Source organism: Candoia aspera, chromosome 3 (genome assembly GCF_035149785.1).
Source record: "Candoia aspera isolate rCanAsp1 chromosome 3, rCanAsp1.hap2, whole genome shotgun sequence".
NCBI lineage: Eukaryota > Metazoa > Chordata > Lepidosauria > Squamata > Boidae > Candoia > Candoia aspera.
Genome location: NC_086155.1, coordinates 167,165,959 through 167,185,610, shown reverse-complemented (window position 1 = coordinate 167,185,610; position 19,652 = coordinate 167,165,959). Strand labels below are relative to the sequence as shown.

Sequence of the window (19,652 nt, the reverse complement as noted above, 5' to 3'; positions counted from 1 at the left end):
CTCCAAAACCTCCCAGGGAAAGAGCAGCATGGCTCTGAGAAAAGGAAAGAAGTAACCTAAGCCTGCTCCAAGATGGAGTGAAGTCTTCCATGTCTCAACATACCCACACTTCTGGGAACAGTAAATAAATCTGTGTTAGTCATTTTATTTTATTTTGGATGTGCTCAAAGCCTTGCCCAATTTCTTTCACAACTATATTTCCTGAGGTTCATTATCCATTTTGTATGAGCCTACCCACTGGCCATTGGTTTACATTTGCTCTTTAAATTTAAACCTTTTTCTCTAGGGCTTCAGTTTCCTGTTGTGTATCTTAATAAACTATTCCTATTTTAACAGGTAATTTTGGGCCCAGTTTGTGTCTTGGAGATAGTAATTTGATAAAATGCCTCAGATGGCTTATTTTTTTTTTTCTATTCTGCCTTTATTATTTTTATAAATAACTCAAGGCGGCGAACATACCTAATCCTCCTTCCTCTTCCTATTTTCCCTACAACAGCAACCCTGTGAGGTGAGTTGGGCTGAGAGAGAGTGACTGGCCCAAGGTCACTCAGCCGGCTTTCATGCCTAAGGCGGGACTAGAACTCACAGCTTCCTGGTTTCTAGCCCATTGCCTTAACCACTAGACCAAACTGCCTCAGAGTTGTCCTTTGTGCTCTTCCATTAACAGATAGCTATTTCCTTTTTTGGGCTGTCTGCCAACACCCTGATTGTGGGTGGGAATGGGATGAGGAAATTAAGGTGGTGGCAGCAAATACAAGTGAAAGCAACCTCTGCTAACTTGGTTGGGTGAGGTAAGTGGAGTTCCTTGTAGTTTCACTGAACTCAAGGGGATATACTTTTGAGGAGGTACGTATAGGATTGTGGTTATTTGATGGAATAGTAAAGCAATGCAATAGGAAGCAGAAGGTATACATTCATCTTCTTAAAAAATTAGCTCTGGAGGTTTTTTTTTTACAACAGCCAATCTGAACAGAAATATAAGAATTAATGGATAATTTCAGACCTCCTGGTACTGAGCACCTACCTATTTATTTAAGTCACCAAAATAGACAGAGATGGATAAAGTTTTTTTTCCCCCAATGTCCCTGAGGTTCTAACTATGATATATTCCATTCTGGAATCAGCTCTAATCATGGAATACAGCTTTCTTTCCAGATTTGCATGGAATGGGCAATATGTGCAACTATAACCCATTAGCATATTACCATGTAAGAGACTTCAAGTTGAATCTCTGAGGATAAATATGGGGAAAGCACATGGTCGAGGTGATGCAACCAATCCATCACACAGGAGAATTAGAAATTAACCATCAGGCTCACTTGTAGCCTATATAAATTATTTCAACAAGTTCCCCTTCATCCTAGCCAGTCATACCACTTTCGTATTTGCTTACTGGATTGAAAATATTTGCTGGTAACTTCCCAAGAAGATTTTGGTATCAATCCCCTGCCCTTTGCAAAATTTCCGTATTTTGACAGAACACTGCTCACTTTACAGTACCATAAATAGCAAGGAGAATCCAAAGAAACATTGGATTGTTAGGCCTGCATTACTGTAGATAGTGATCAACTGACAAGTCTATGAGCCAGATGCAGATTCTCAACTCTGGAGAGTGTCTGCAATATTTAAACTGCCACTCCCAATCTGGACCGCCATTTTGAGGACATCTAAGAAGAGTAATGAGGGGAGAAGGGAATCTCTATTTGTAAATTATCAGTAGAATTGGCACAGCCAAACTATCTTAAGTTTTATTGAACAGGTTTAAGTAGGAGAGTAGGTTGACAGCATTATAGAGAGTTAGCAGTATCAACATTGTAAAAACGATCCAATTAAACAATGCCTGCAAACACACTGATTCACTGCACTGTTAGCAGGATATCTACATTAGTATTTAAGCAATCTAAACTTAGCAAACTAGCAAGTAAGTCACACTCAACTTTCAAGGATTCCCTGTCCTAACTGTACTGCTTTTACAATGGGGCAAAATGGTTAACGTATTATTTATTCACCAACAAAGAGCAGACTGTTAAATCAATCTTTCCAGAGCTCAGAATTGTGTTCAGTTCCCCATCAGCTGTGTTTTACCCAGTCTCATCTTTTCCTAATCTCTGCTTTAAGAAAACTAGTGTCCAATTCATCCCTAAATCTCACAGAGCAACAAGCAGCAGCCATTCTAATCAGAAACTCCCTTTCAGGAATTCGGGCTTAACAGAGTATCATTATCAGAAGCAGCATCAGCGTAACAGAGCCTGTTGGCCTTTTACAGGGCACTGAAGTCCTGGTTTTCCATAGGCACTGGGCCTGTTTTCAGAGGGTTTATCTGTGCAGTTTTATGAGTGGCCTCAAGTGTGATATATTTCTTTGGCAATTTCTTTGGCAATTTTGTTGTTGCATTTAACTGGATGTTAGCTGCCCAGAGTCACAAAGCGAGTGGGCAGCCATATAAATAGAACAAACAAACAATCTGAATTAAGCTCCTTCCCTGTCACACCGTCAATGTCATATTAAGTTGGTGGTCTTTTGCTACTCTTTTACTCCCCTGATGTGATGGAATTAAGGATAGCATCACATTCTCTGCATCATGGGTATCAGCCTGGAATGAATCAAGAACTGAGAATCAGGAGGAGCCCAAACTCTTGAGTAGATAATTCAGATAATGAAGCCAGAGAAAACAGAATTAAAAAGCAAGAAGAGAATGGCAACATATGCAAAAGAGGTCAAGAAGACTTTGTTACAGTTATGCACAGTTAGAAGAAGATGGACTATAGTTTTTTTCTTTCTGGCCAGTACAATCCTATGGCCAGGCAATGAAAAATTATTTTCTATGATGCTGCCAGTTGCCAGTTGCATAGTTAACACTTTACTGAGAGATAATTATTCCCAGAAAACTTTTCTTCTGCTGTGGAGGAGGAGGAGGAGGAGGAGGAGGCGGAGGAGGAGGAGGAGGAGGAGGAGGAGGAGAACAATAACCAGAAGCAGCTTTCTAGGTTTTTTTTTTCTTCAAAGAAGAACAACAATTTGGTGAAACCAAAACCCTCATGGACGGGGTGCAAAGTTGTTGCAGCTACCTTGGAAATGTCTTGTACTATAATCTGTTCAGTGATCTGCAGCCTTTCTGATTTCCTAGGCTTGAAGTTTAATCCCAAGGGACAGCATCTTGAGGGAACTCATGTTGCTTTTTTAAATAAGAAAGCACAGGCAACCAGGGAAAGTAAACAGTGATGCAGATGTGAGAAGTAAACAGTGATGCAGATGTGAGGTAGAAAGTGTGTGTAGACACCTACACACACTTTCTACCACCCTAAATAGGTTTAAAACTACCACCAAAAGTGGAGGAAATTAATTAAATCTGTGGAGATGACCAGAAGCCTCTTTGAGAATTAAAAAAAAAGTTTTTGGAAATTGGAAGACAACTTTCACTATGGTATTAGGGCAATCATCAGTTGTTCCTGTCATCCAGTAATTTCTATTTTCCAACGAGTTACTGTACAATCAATAATTTGTTTTGGGGCAAGAATCTATTCTGCACATTGCAAGGGTGACAACATCATGCTCTTTGTTTAGCTGAACTACAGTGTATATTACATTGATCCAAGGCTTTCCAAACCAACCCCAAACATTAAAAACAAATTACAGATAATTTTTCTGAGCTATCCTAAGGCACAGAAAAACTAAGATCCTTTCTTAACCTTCAAAATGTTCCAGAAGAGGTTTCAAAGCACTCAAGGGTGAAAGAAGAAGAAAGCCCACCTACCACTGAGGACCCTTTTGCCCTAAGGATACATTGCTGGGTGGGCTTCTCCCTTCCTTGCCCTTGCAGTATTAAATCTCCAAAGCTCTTGTTTTAGTACTTAGAAATTGCATCTGCATCAATGGGCACCTCCGAAAGCTACCATTTGATTTTTCTTTAAGAGGAGAGCTCTATTTTCTAAAACTACAAAGAAATAAAGAGAATGAAGCTTGGTGGTTCCTCAAGGTGTCTTGATAAGGAAAAGGAAACAAAGACAAATAATCTCAAAAGCCCAGCCTTAGCAACACGAAAGACTGTCTGCAAAGCAAGGAGCCAGATTTTATTCCACAGAAAATTTTTACCAGGATCACTTGTTTTGTTCCTTAGAGTTTGCTAGCTCTTACTGATATTGTTATTGATATTAATAACTGCCATTTCTTTATTTTCCTTATAGATTCGTATCTTGCTTTTAGAAACAAAAATAAAACATTAAGAGCAGTAGCAAAACAACAACATTTATTTATTTATTTCTCAAATTTTTGCTACTGCCCATCTCCCCCCAAAGAGTGACTCTGAGTGGTTATTATTCAATACATTGAATAATGAAATAGCATAACTTAAAATATTTAAAAATGAACAGTTATAAGACACTGAAGGGCCTAAATACTTGGCACAAGGAGAAACTGTGAAGTTTGAGGGACTTCCAAGGACAAACATGCTGAAGTAATAGGTTTTGATAATTTAGTAACCATACAACTGGTGCTTATTGCTCTTTTTGTTTAATTTCAGCATTGCTTCTTTTTTGTTTTCTTTTTTTAATTGATCACCATGAGCTCTGTGAGCACCTTGGACATCTGTTGTAGAATTTGGAGTACAAATATGTAAATAAATATTTTATAAAATTAGAATTCATGTGAACATGATATCCAGGCATTCCTGTATTACAAACTGAAATTAATTGGAAATTATATTACAAATAGGAACTGAACATTGCTGGGGATTTTGTAATTAACACAAGTTTATAGAAATTTAAGGTGGCCTCTATGGATGTGTTTGCATAGGACAAGGGTGAGCAATCTGAGGCCCCAGGGCCCAGAGAGCTCTCCTGTCATGTCCCCCGTTGCGATGTATACATACATCACAACGGGGAACATGCCTGCCTGGGGAAGGGGAGGAAGGAGGAAGGAATCAGTGATAATCTTATAAGCACTGAAAGTCAAATGCAAATAAAGGACAAAGGAGACATACCTTTGCCCTGACCTGAAAAGCCATCATCCTATCTCCCTGACATCTCTGCATTACCACGGGGGACACACCTGCTCCAGACACAGGAAGAGGACAGAGGCAATCAGCGCTAATCCCCCTGATCGCCCATCGAGACTCCGGAATCGCCCCCTGATCGCCCATCGAGACTCCGGATCAGGACTCTGGGACAATAGGGGGTGGGGAAGGATCAGGTCCGCACCGCGGGTATTTACCGGCTACCTCGCACACCATGCGCTCATTCCCGTCTTTTTCCGTGTATGCATTCTATTCCTAATAAACCAGAAATCCTTAGCCCTGACTAAGTGAGTCTGCGTCTCTTTGGGAATAAGGCAACCATCACATCTCCAAAGCCCTGAATATGGCACCCAGATCACCTCCAAAAGTTGCCACTAAATTACTGTGAAATACTTGGGGTGAATCATGTTAGCCATATTTAATTAATGTACTGTATTTTGACTTGACCCCACCTATCTCTTTCTTGGCCCCACCTAGTTTTGGGGCAGGTCATCCAAATTCAAATTGGCTCTTGACTCAAAAAAATTTGCACAGCCCTCATATAAGAGATTAAAGCTAGGTTTTGCTTAAATCACTCTGCTGTGAACCAGCACTGGCTCATAACTATAAAACTATAGTGTCAGGTTTAAAATAGGGCCAGGGCTAGCACAATTTAAAGCAAAAGAAAAATCTCAAATTCAGCCATCCCCCCAAAACCAGAAAAATGGAATATCCTAGTCCTTCCTGAATTCATTATGCAACCTTGCCCATTTTATGTTATTGCTCTGCTTTGCTTTTTGCATTAAACTCTCTCTCAAATGTTAAACTTGGCTGCCTCTAATTTACAAAAATTGTGTGCCTCTTGTTTATATAATTAATAGCCAGGCCTTTGGGTTAAGGCAGCTAATAGATTCAATTGTTTTCTTCCAGAATAAAACCACCAATCAGTCTTAAACCAGTATACCTCTATGTATGGTTTTTAAAAACATTATCAAGCTACAAAGGAGATTTGCTAATATCTACAGCTATAACTATTTATGTTATTTTTATTTTTTTAAAATTTATTTTCTATCTTGCTTTTATTATTTTTATAAATAACTCAAGGTGGGGAACATACCTAATACTCCTTCCTCCTCCTATTTTCTACACAAAAAACAACCCTGTGAGGTGAGTTGGGCTGAGAGAGAGTGACTGGCCCAAGGTCATCCAGCTGGCTTTCATGCTTAAGGCATGAACATAACTAATTGTTCAATCCAATGTTTGTTAATTCAGAAGGAAGTTCCACTGATTTCAATAGAGCTTATGCTCTGATTTGCTTCTGAGTAAACATGCATAAACATATTAAGGACCCTGGATACAAGAGTACTATTAGTATGTGGTTGCAATGTGTTGTCTCTTCCTTAATTTGAGTGTGTATTTTCCTGAGCCTGTGCAGCTGCTGTGAGAGTTATGAAAAGACATAGCTCTTTAAGGAGCACCTGACAGTTCCAGGGAGGGTGCCTGTGCTAGATATGAAGCTCCTTTGCCTGCCTGGATCCACATACTGCACACATCCAAGAGCTAGATAGTTTAAAAAAATCAGTTAATGGAAAAGTACTGGGGGCAGTGACTTCCATTATAAACTCATGTAACTTCCTGAAACTTGCTAGACTAGCTCTTGAATCTTATTTCATTAGGTACTAGGACTGTATCTTTAAACATAGCAAAGGAAGGAGGCTATTTTAGGATACTCTGGACTAGTTGTGTAGTATACATCTAAAAGAGGGGAACAGTCAGGTATTTCAGGAGGAATAGACAAAAGGCTGCCATGGTTGCACCTCATCCAGAATCTACTACATGAGACAACTGCCTCATTTGCCTAATGGTAGGGCTGGTGCCTGTACCAATTTTTCTTTAACTATAGTTAGGTTCATTAGATGCAAACAAGCATATACAAGGAGAAAGCCTACTTTAGTGTATGATATGACAGACTGTAACTGTAAGAATTATCCTGGCAAATGTTTTCATTTCAATATTTTTTTAAAAATGAAACACCTCTCCCCATAATTAAAACTACTTACTGATGAAGTGGTCTCTGCTGCCAGTCTTGCTGCATACCTGGCAATCAGTCTGTGTTCTTCATCTAAACGGTTTGGGCTGTCAAGCAAACTGTTGTAGGAGAAGAGCAAGGAAAAATGGAAGAACCATTAATATATAGGTTAAGAGGACAGTGTTCCTTATTCTATATAGAGAAATGATGACCAAGGTGGTGATGGTAGGGGAGACATGATGGAAGTTAATAAAATCATGGAGAAAATGGACATATACTGTTCTCCTTTATAACTCTAGAACCTAGATCAAGTGAAATTGTCAGACAGCAGATCTGAGATTAAAAAAAACCAGGAATGTGAGAAATTCCCAAGTGAAATTGTCAGACAGCAGATTCAAGATAAAGAAAACTAAGTAATGTAAGAAATTCCCAGCTGAAGAAGAGGGTACAGATCACTGCTTTAGCAACTTTGGAAAGGGATTAGACAATTTCATCATGATTAGACCAAAGGCTACAACCATGCCATCAAAAAGTACCTGCCATAGTCAGAAACAGCATGCCTCTGAAACAAGCAGCTATTCTTTGTCAACCCTGGTAGGGTTTTCAAAAGCATTTGAGTGGTTACTGTTGGAAATAGGTTGCTGGATCCAATGATGTCTACAGGATATGGTTAAAAAAATGTCAAGATTGTGGACGCAATGGTGTGATTGAAAATCCACCTGCTTTTCCGTCTGCATCATGTGTGACACACACACACACACACACACAAATGGGTGAAGCTTCAACTGCACTTTCATGGCCACCATCTTGTCTTTTTTGTGAACACTCCTGGATGACTGAACCTCTATCTAATCCGAATGTATTAGGACTTCAGATCCCTATTTGTATATTGTTAATTACGTTTCTGACATTATTTTAGATTTGTGTTGGTTGAAGCAGCATAAAAGCACTTGAAATAAATACATAAATAAAAAAATAATTACATGTATCATTATGCCATCTAACACACCAGGGGGAGGGGCTAGTTTGGAAAGGCTGTTGTAACTTATTTTAGCACCTTTGCCACCATTCCTAATCTTAAAATCATTATGTCACTTGTATCTCTCAAGTATTTTGCCCTCCCTTAGCAAAATTTAAAATGCAAAGCATCTTCATTTTTATGAAAAACATAAAAAGCACAATAATGATAATTTGGTATTTAATGCCTTTTGTACAACAATTTTTCTAAACAAACTAAAAGATTAATGTATTCACCCTTTTTATTCTAGTGTGCTACATTCTAGTGTGTAATAACAAAGTAATAGTTATTTCTTTTACAAATATTTTACAAATATTTTACAAATAAAAATATTATTACACAATGAGAAGTTTATTAGATTTTAAGTTATTTCACATTACTTTCAGGATAATGAACCTGTACCTGTAATGAAGCTTTCAAAATATATCCATGAGTATATTAAATGTTAAAAGAAAGGAAAAAAAATAGTTCTACTTGAATCATTTAACAGATTGCCCTTCTAAATTGTTTTTTAAATGTTTATTAGATTTACACTGCATTTCAATCAACTTTCACTAAATAACTTATGATATAATCCTATGTCAAATTATTCAGACGATGAATAATGAAGCATATTTATAGGTAAATGTACTGATTTCAATATAGCTTACTCCTAGGTAAATGTATACAGTCTAATATTCTTTTTCTTTTTCATAAACAATTTTCTTTCTATAGACAGTCTAATAAGGAGAAAAAAGTATTTAACACTGCCCTTCAAAATTAACAGAGGGCTGAAAGGTCATAAATCACTATTATTGTGGAATTTTCCCTCACATACTTTGGCCTAAATTGTTTCAGGGTATTTTAAAATTCAATATAACCAATATGCACATTTTTGTTCTGGACAAAGTTATCAAATAACATCTTAATCTTTTAAATAGCGAATGAAGTAACACTGAAAATTCTGAATCAGGAATGCAGATTCAGACTATCTTGCTATAAGATATATTTTGCTCTATAATAAGACATTATTTATCCCCTCTCCCTCACAACAGATCTGCCTAAGTTGTGTGGGCATGCACACTCACACAGATAACTGATAGATATTGAATGAGAATGCAAAGAAAGCCCTGATTCTTTAATGGAACACAAATAATGGTTGTGCAGAGTAACTTCTTTGAATCCAAAAGCTCCCTAAAGCCATTAAAAAAAAACAAAATAAAAGGATGTAATAATGCATTAGGCTAAAAGAGGGGGAAAATTATCCACTGATGTAGTAATTGTACTACATTTCAAACTGATCAGGAAGAAGAATCACAACTTCAGTGCCACTACTGCCAGATACTTTGGGGCAAAAAATACATCACCAGCAGGGCATCCAGATAATTCTTAAAGCTAAAAGACTACTTGATGGGATAAAAAAGCAGAAAAAGCTAAATACTGCATCTCCAAATAAAACAAGTCCATTCCTTGTTTAGTGCCATGACACCCAAATATGTGAATTTATCTTGGCTGTCTTTGGTTTGGTGGGAAGTTATATAATGACATTGTGATACATACAATTAAAAAAAATCAGGGCTGCAAATGAGTTATTTCTCAATTGGTACAATGCTGAGATTACAGAATGGATTAATTTGTGCTAAATCAGTTTAGATGGTTTAGGTCAATTAATGTATCATGATATGTTGGGAGGTAAATTGCATCCATACTCCAATAAATACAAGGCACTATGCTCTGAAGGACAATGTAAAAACAACAGCTAGAAGCAAGCTGAAGTATATATCATTTCTGAGATATAAATGAAAAAGAGTTAATAATATATATTGGAATCTCCCATGCCTCAGTCTTTCAAATACCTTGATTATTAAAATGCTTTTGTGTTTCTTATGTAGCCTCATCTCAGTATTGCCTTCTACAGACTTCTGGACCTGTGATTATCCAAGGAATCATCCAGTTTCCAAATGACCACTTGGCTGTGTATTTTAACAGCAGCTTAATGGACTAAGATGAGCAAGGGATCTCCAAGCTATGAAAATCTTCGGATTCTGAATTCTTCAGATCAGCAACTGTTGGTAAATAACATGTAACAGCAGGCCAGTATTTCCCCTGGCATCTTAGATGATCCAATCCAAATATTTTAATGCTTCCCGGTCCATTCAAAAAAGACCACATAATATACAAAATTCTGAACTTCATGTGCTGTTTATTTCTATGAATATATAATGTTTTCCATAATTTGGCAATTTTTTTTCACCCAATTGCATTTCTTTAGGAAAGTCAGTGCATTCTGATTTTACATATTGGACAACAATAGGACTTAGAAAAGATAAATGGATAGACAGACAGATGTGTCTGCCTGTCTGATTGCTTGCTGGGCTCCAATCATAGTAGACTTTAAGTGGTACATGTATTCAATACAGCAATTCAATTAAAAACAATAAATAAAAATATTATCCAAAAGATCTCAGGGATCATTAGCAACAATTAACATGCAGTTAATTCTGCAGGAAGGAACAAGATAACAGATCATGCCCCAAAGGCATGCCAAAAACAGAGCCAGGTCTTTACAGCTTTTTGAAAACTCAGGCATGTAGGAGCCAATTTAGAATCTGGGAGAATGGTGTTCCAGAAATGGGAGCAACAACTGAGGAAGTCCTGCTTCTTGGGCCCTGCATATGACACTCCCTGAAAAAAGGACCTTGGAGAACATGCTTTGTTCTAGATGGGCAGAAATCACTGAGAATAGATGCCCCCCCCCAAATACACGTCTTAAGCCACATAGTGCTATAAAAGTGACAACACCAGCAACTTGAATTGCACCAAAAAGCAAACTGTAAGTAGTGCAGTTCTCAGACCAGTTATACTTATTAATAACCATCTGTCTGAGCCACCAGCTGAAGTTTTCAAGTCATCTTTAAAGGGAGTCCTATGTAGACAGCACTGCAATAATCCAAACAACAGATGACCAACGCATAAGCAACAGTGAGCTGGGCCAACTTGTCCAGGAAAGATTATACCCAATGCACATGATAGAGCTGTGTGAAAGATCTCCTAGCCATAGCTGCTACCTGCTCCTCATCAAGCAGTAGAACAGAAGGACCTCATTTTATGGGCCAATTCTGCCTAGTGAAGCATGACCCTCTTCAGAATTAAAGACCAGATTTATCTGAAATCAGAAAGTGTATATACCATAGTCATTTCATCTTGTTAGGATTATATTGATGTTTGTAAAAATATACATCAGAATTTACACAACAGAATAGAGACTATTATGATAGAAATTGCTGAGTCATTTGATCTGCAATTTAGCTGTGTCATTATGGCTGAGTAGGAAGCTGATGACATAGGAGGAAGCTAACGAAATAAGATGATGAAATGTGTAATATGATTGCATGGTGTAATGAGATGATGTAATGTATGATTCTATTGGACAATAGATTGTATAAGAGTATACTATGGTCTGTGTATTTTCCTCTCTTCACCTTGCACTGGATGCTGTTGTCTCATTGAACTGCACTGTGGAAACCGTCTGTATGCTGCTGGGCGGAAGACTTCTGTACAAAGCTGTATGTATGTAAATAGACTCTTAACTCTGGCTAATGTGTCTGAGTCATTTCTAATATTAGACCTAGTATACTTCACAGGCTGCGCAATTGGAAATTGCTGAAAGATTAAGCCTAATCATGTTCATCCCTATCCAGACCCTAGCAGCCTCTGGGTCCTGGGGCACTCCCATTCAGCTGGTAACTGAGATGTAAATCTTCAGCATATTGATGATTCCTGACTTCATGCTAATGGATTATCTCCTCCCACCTCCCCCCAGCTTCATGTAGATACTGACAGAAAGCAAGCTATGATCTTTCTCCCCCTTCCTGGAACTATGTTCAGGAAGGAAGAGAACCACCAAAGAACAGTGCCTTCCACCCCCAACCCTTGCACACAATCCAGTAGGATACCATGGCTGATGGTACTGAAGGCTTCTGAGAAATCAAGGAGGAGCAAGGCAGTCATCCTTCCCCTATCTCAGTCATGCCACAAATCCTCCACAGGAGCAATCAGGGTGGACTTGGTTCCATATGCAAGGCTGAATCCAGATAGAAAAGGGTCCAGATAATCAATTTCCTCCAGAGTTCTTTGCTATGGAAGACCCACATGATCTCAATAACCTCTTGTTTTATTATAAACTACCCAGACAGCTTCACTATTGGACCATTTAAAATAATAATAACCACCCCCCACAACACCCTCCCAGAAAGGGAAGATTGGAGACCAATCAACAGTTGTCCAAATGCGCTGAGTTGAGCAATGGTTTCTTGAGGAGGCAGTACCATCCCTTCACCCAAAGAATCATTCACCACTGCACAAACCCACTCTCCTGATACCTCCCTGGGAGCTTTTTCCAACCAGGAAAGGTAGAGATCCAGGCTACAAATGGCACCACTGATATCCTACAGAATTTTCTCCACTTCCTAGGGCCCTGTGGAAACCAAATGGATCCATTATGCACTGGGAGTAGATCAAGGTAAGTTTTTCCTTGCTACAGAGGTTTATGGCACAAGTCAGCTCCACAGCAATTAGAGAGTAACCAGACTATGATAAAGGATGTATGTTAATGCTCTCCATTCTCTCAAATGATATTGCATCTGCTCCAAGATAAAAGTCAGGTCTAATGTCTGATCTCCCACAGGTTAGGCTCTTGTTGACCTAGAATAGTCTCCTGGTAGCCATGCTGGCTATGAACTCCCAGGCTGCCTCAGACCATTCCTCCAGAAAATCAAGTTGAAGTCTGCTAGCACCACAAGACTTGGTTATGCCACTACCAACCCTGAGGTGTAGTCCAGTAGCTCAGCCAGGGATAGCATTGTGCAGTAGGGGTACAATGCAACTGCAGCATTCCCAACTTGTCCCTAGAGCCTAACTTCAAACAAGGCCTCACATTCAGTTATCTGCAGAACACGGCCTCTGTCAACTGATAGAGCTTCCCACATGACAGTAGGCACCCTACAATCCTATCCTGTGTTCTCTGCTGATGCCATACCTGAAATCCAGATGGGCACATTTCTGAGAGGAGTACACACTCCTCCACTCCCAGCCACTTTTGATAATATAATCTAAGTCTGTAAGCATGGAAATGAACCATGTGTATAAAATATATCTCAGACAGTCTTCACTATTTATCATAAATATTAATTAACACAATGTCCAACTTCATTATACTCCATGGCATTAAGTTGAAAGGATGACACAATGCTTTCGATCATCCCCTTCCCAGCTATTTTTAATTATGTCAGGAACTGTTATATGATATAGCAAAACAAGCAAATAAAAGAATAATATACCTGTAACTGTCATTCTTTTGAGTGGACACCTGTGAATTCATACACATGGATTATATGTGTGCACAGGGTTGTTGGCATTTGTTTTTGCAAGGACCAAGCCATTAAGGTTACTATGGTAACAAATCACTCTAGCAGAGTCAGAAGGTCAAACTTAAGTATCCTTAGATTTGCGTGTGAAAAGGCATTACCATATAAGGTAAAAGCTCCTGATTTGCCTGGAGGGCAGCTTGCTTGGGCTTGTTAGGTTGTTTCCTTTCTATCTGCCTTCCTCCCTGTCCTCTCTGAGCGCGTGTGAACGCACAGCTTGAAAATACTTTTTTGTGCTTTCTGTGAATACATTTATTTTTATAGAAATGCCTGGTGTGTGATTTTTCTGATCTCTCGGGCCAAACGCTTTCCAGCATACACTGACAGGTTATGGGCCCAGTACGTGGCCCAGTAAGCCCCCAGAGAGAGCAGCTCCACACCTCATGCACATTTTTAAAGGCAGATAGCAAACACCTGTGAAGATTTTCTTTGGAGCTGCCTGGAGATTTTTCCAGCTGCTGCCGGTCTGCAGGATGAAGAAGCCAGCTGAGGTGACTTGCAAAAGAAGGAAGAAGCCATGGCTACCTCCCAGCCCTCAGCGATGCCTCTTGAGCACCTATCAGAGACCAACTATTTGAATTGGGCCCTGAAGATGGAGATGTATCTTCGCAGAGAGAATCTTTAGATGCCAATTGGTGAGGAAGCCCCCCAAAATCCCAGTGCTGAATGGCTTAGACAGGATGAGTGAGCTAGAGCCATCATTATCCTGGGAGTTGAGGATAATCAGCTAGTGCATGTGCGAGGCATGCAGTCTGCAAAGCAACTTTGGGATGCTTTGAGAGACTTGTACGTAAAGCAAACAGCAGGGAGTAAGGTTACCCTGACAAAAAAGCTGTACAAAGCCTACCTAGCAGAGGGAGTAGCCTTCCTGAGCACCTGCATTATATTCAGCAGCTGTTTGTTGAGTTGCAGGAGAGAGGTATGGAATTTACACCTCTCACAGAATCCTATATCCTGCTGTACTCATTGAATGAAATGTGGGACATGCTGATTTGTACCCTAAAGGCTATGCCTGAAGCAGACCTCACCCCATCGTATGTTACACAGCGCTTACTTGCTGAATGAGAGAAGAGAGAGAAAAGAAACCCCATCTCTTCTGGAAAGCTGCAGCACCAGAAAGCAAGGGAAAGGAAGGGAAAAGAAGCTGAGGCTACAGCACTAGCCTGCCAGTGATGCTTCAGTTGTGGTTCACCTGGACATTTGCAAAAAGACTGTGCCTTGAGACCGAAAGACAGAGAAGAAGAACACAAGGGCAACACAGAAGAAGGCTCTTCAGACAACCCAAATTGCACAGGTTGCTGAGAAGGGTAATTCTGATGTATGGGTGTTAGATTCTGGGGCCAATTGTCATTTATGTAATTGTAAAAGCTCTTTTGTGTCACTAAAACTGAAAGACAAAGTGTATCTTTGGCTGATGGGTCTGTGACCGAAATTATGGGACAAGGTGACATGTATTTATCCTGCTTGGGAGAAACTGTGAAAGGTGTGCTATATGTGCCAGATTTACAGTCAAACCTTTTATCTGTGGTACAATTAGCTGCAACAGGGTATATCATAACATTTAAGAAAAATGGTTGTGAGATACGTAAAAATGGGAAATTGTGTGCTACTGGTGTGTTAAAAGACTCCTTGTACATTGTGCAAAATGCAAGGAAGCCAAGCTGCAAGGCTGCAGTTGGCAACACTCCATATCATGACCAATGTGTACACCTGATGCATAGGAGATTTGGTCATGCTAATTTCAAGTATATAGCACAAATGCCACAGCTGTGTGCTGACCTAAAGCTGAAACCCTGTGATGAATACTTAATGTTAGTATATTGTTTTCTGCTACAGATTAAGGTTACCATGGTAACAAATGATTTGGCCGGGTGAGGAGGCTGAATTTAATTGTCTTCTTTTCAGGTGTTAATAGTTGTTAATAGCCTGAAGCAAGGGCAGTTAGCTTGGTTTCAGTTTTCCTTCTCTTTAGGCATGTAGAGAGTATGCAGCTGAGGGAGAACTCTCTCCTCTCTGAGAGCCTGTGAGAATGCAGAAGCCTGTAAACATGTTTTTGTGCTTTCTGTAAATAAATTTATTTTTATAGAAATGCCTGGTGTGTGACTTTTCTGATCTCTCCTGGGCCAAATGCTTTCTAGCACTCTGCCAACACTTAGACTGTGTAGTTTGCAGAGTGCAAAACACAAAAAGCTGTGAGTAAGCACAGTGACAGAGTTACAACTAGACCTCTAGAAATTGTACACTCTGACCTTATTGGTCCTTTTGCTCCAAGTTTTGGACAAGGAAGGTATGCGATGACCATCATTGATGATTTCTCAAGATACACATTTATCTACATCTTAAAACATGAAGATGAGGCATTTGAGAAATTCAGAAGTTTTGTGACATGGGCAAATGAAAAATTCCCAAGGCCTGTATCTGCACTCCAATGTGATAGAGGAGGAGAGTACCTTTCTCACATATTCAAAAGGTTCTTAGCGGATAAGGGGATAGAACAAATTCTAACCCTTACATCCCTCAGCAAAATGGTGTTGCTGAAAGAAAGGGCAGAACACCGCAAGAATCAATGGAATGCATGCTTAAAGATTCCAGGTTATCATTTAAATATTGGGCAGAAGGAATATCCACTGCCTGTTATGTACAAAACAGATTGTATAACTGTGATTCAGGACACTCCATTCCATTTGTTTTATGGTGTGAAACCAAAGGTAAACTATCTTAGAGTGTTTGGTAGCACTGCATAGGTTCATATTCCAAAACAGAGAAGGAAAGGAGGCCCCACAACAAAGAAAGCCATCTTTGTTGGCTATAAACAAAGCCAGAGGAGCTACAGGTTCATAGTAGGAGAGAAATTAATAATTAGCAAAAGTGCTTCTTTTGCTGAGCAAAACTGGGGGAGATTAAATTCTAGCTCTCCAGTTGATTTAACAACAGAACAGCAAGGACTTGCTGATAGTGATCTTTTGCCTAGTGAGGACATTAAGCCAGAAAAGCAAACCGAAGATCTGTCTGATGAGACAGATGCTTCTCAGGAAAGTGATAGTAGTCAAAATTTAAGCCCTGTATTACCTCGCAGATCTCAGAGGAGTAATAAAGGCATTCCTCCATCATGTTTTCAGGCTGAAACAGTAAAGGCTTTTCACATATTCACAGAACCTGAGTCCTTAGAACAAGTGAATGCTTTACCACCTGAGATTGCACAAAATTGGCATTCTGCCATGCAACAGGAGTTAGCATCCTTGAAAGAAAATAAAACATGGAAACTGGTAAATCTACCTCCCAATGAACACTGTTTAGGTTGTAGGTGGGTTTTCAAACTGAAAAGGGATGCTGATGGCAAAATCCAAAAATATAAAGCAAGGTTAGTTGCAAAAGGGTTCACTCAAAGGAAAGATTTAGACTTTGACAAGACTTTTGCACCAGTTACTAAAGGTGAATCAATTAGATTACTCTTAAAAATTGCTGCACTCAAAGGAATGTCAGTTCACCACTATGACGTTCAAATTGCATTTCTCTATGGTGATTTAGACCACAAATTATACATGCAGCAACCCCCTGGCTATGAAAAAGGGGAGAATCTGGTCTGTGAACTGCAGAAGTCAATCCATGGTTTAAAACAAGCTGCTAGATCCTGGAACCAAAAATTAGATGAAAAACTGCAGAATTTTGGTTTTGAAAAAGGAAAAGCAGATCCATGTGTATATGTGAAGAAAGACAAACAAGGCTGTATGTATCTATGCATTTATGTTGATGATTTGCTGCTGTTCACATCAACAGAAAAACAAAGGCTTGATTTTGAAGCCTGCATGAAAAGCCATTTCACATTAAAAAGCCTTGGAACAGTAACAAATTATCTAGGCTTGGAAATACACAGGGAGAAGGATGGTAGCTTTCTGTTAAGCCAACGTAGTAAAATTCAAAAGCTCCTAGAGGATTTTAACATGCAAGACTGTAAACCAGTCTCTACTCCTATGATACCAGATTTTCAGAAAGAAATAGGAGAAATTCATTTAACTGAGGCAGAGAAATATAGATCTGCAATTGGAAGTTTACTGTACATTGCAAATCACTCTTGCCCAGATATCTCAAATTCTGTGGCCATTTTAAGTAGACAGGTAGAGAAGCCTACATCTACTGGAAAAGCAGCACTGAAGAGGTTAATCAGGTATTTGCAAGGAACAAAGAATTATTGCCCGAAGCTAAATGCCTGTGGAACAGAGAAATTGCAGGCTTTTGCTGATTCTGACTAGGGAGCAGATGTCAGTGACAGGAAATCCACTTCTGGGATTTTAATTCAATTTGCTGGGTCAGGCTTAGGCTGGCATTCTAGAAAGCAAACTCTTGCTGTACCAAGACATACAGAGTTGACAAAGAAAATTGGTTTGTGTCTTACTCCTTAGCAAAACAAAGGGGAGTGTTGGCATTTCTTTGTCTTTGCAAGGACCAAGCCATTAAGGTTACTATGGTAACAAATCACTCTAGCAGAGTCAGAAGGTCAAACTTAAGTATCCTTAGTTTTGCGTGTGAAAAGGCATTACCATATCAGGTAAAAGCTCCTGGTTTGCCTGGAGGGCAGCTTGCCTGGGCTTGTTAGTTTCAGTTTCCTTTCTACCTGCTTTCCTCCCTGTCCTCTCTGAGTGCGTGTGAATGCTTGAAAATATGTTTTTGTGCTTTCTGTAAATACATTTATTTTTACAGAAATGCCTGGTGTGTGATTTTTCTGATATCTCAGGCCAAACGCTTTCCAGCACACTCTGACAAGGGTTTCATTTGGAACTTCTTTTAAAAAGATTTTTATCCTGCCTTTTTTTATATACAACTCAAGGTGGTGAACATACCAATGCTCCTTCCACCTCCTATTTTCCCCACAACAACAACCCTGTGAAGTGAGTTGGGCTGAGAGAGTGAGTGACTGGCCCAAGGTCACCCAGTTCATGCCTAAGGCGGGACTAGAACTCACAGTCTCTTGGTTTCTAGCCCAGCACCTTAACCACTACACCAAACTGGCTCTCAAAACTTTCTAGAGCTTACAGAATTGTTTGTTGTAACCTCACTTCCCCCACATACCCCATGACTAAGTGTGGCTCCTGTGAACCCTTTTAGTTTTTAAAACCATTACTGTGTATCCAAAGGAACAGTGAGGTCACCTGAGGTCAACAGGGTATGCTGGCAGGTTATGTAACTTCACAGATGACCACTTGAAAAATGACAGTTACAGAGAAATATCTAAGGTTTTTTTTCATCATGTTCTCTGTGATTTATACACATGCATGAATAACATGCTTCTTACCTGAAAGTCTAGTCTTCATAAAGTGGCCATAGAGAGGATTGCCCTTCTAGAGGATGTAGCTCTCTGGGAGGGGTGATCCAGTCTAATGTGCTAGACAAGAATGGAGGACTGACCTCCGGGAATATACCTTGAAGGAAGGTTACAAATGTTGCTGCCACTCGTGTGCAGTGAATATTGATTTGAAGGGGACACTGAGGTTCAGCTATCTTGTAGCAAAGTGCCACTAACCACTTGGACTAATGCTGGAGAGAAAGACCACATCTTTTAGATGGCCTTGAAAGACCAGGAATAAGTACTGGTCCAGGCAAAATGGTGCTGAATGATGCCATTATATTTCTGTTAGCCTGTAATGCAAACAGACTAACTTTTGGGGTTGCCCCAGGGTGATTTGATGATGGCCATAAGTGATGGATACATTTTACACTGACTGTTCTGTTATGGCTGAGTTGGTGAGGAAGGATATTGTTTCTTCAAGGCACACTGATTACCAGGGTGAAGTTGGAGTGACCAATGCCCAATCTATAAAGTACAGTGCAAAGGAGGGGTGGACTTTGTACCACCTTGTTATCATAGAATTGTCCAATATAAACTGGAAAGTCTGGCCTCAAAGACAGCCTTGAAAGGCTCACAGCATCTTCCAAAATGCAAGGAGCTTGACTTTGTTGATATACTTGGACAAAGCATGTCCTCAAGGCTGCAGAGGGCATGGAAGTGAGTTCCCAGCTCTTAGATAATGCTGCATGTCTTGTTAAGTGAAGAAATCTTGCATACAAGCATCTGAAGCATACTGAGTCATGACAATATTAGGAAAGTGGCTCTTCTTATGGTGTCTATTTTTGCCCTATAAGTTGGATAACTTGTGAGCAGAAAAAGGAAGATCTCATAACTCACCCAGAGGTTGAAGTATTGCAGGTGCTGAA

General features: G+C 39.6%; 1 protein-coding gene across 11 annotated transcripts in view; it reads right to left on the bottom strand.

Moving 5' to 3' along the window:
• The window catches only part of DTNA (dystrobrevin alpha), a 216,578-nt gene that overhangs the window by 21,654 nt on the left and 175,272 nt on the right, over positions 1–19,652 (bottom strand). For all 11 annotated transcript variants that reach the window (XR_010067650.1, XM_063299253.1, XM_063299262.1 and 8 more), the window contains one exon: positions 7,051–7,138. Coding sequence is in view for 10 of the 11 variants with exons in the window: in XM_063299253.1 (XP_063155323.1) it covers positions 7,051–7,138 (88 nt within the window). In the remaining variant the exon portion in view is untranslated. The remainder of the gene's footprint in view (positions 1–7,050; positions 7,139–19,652) is intronic.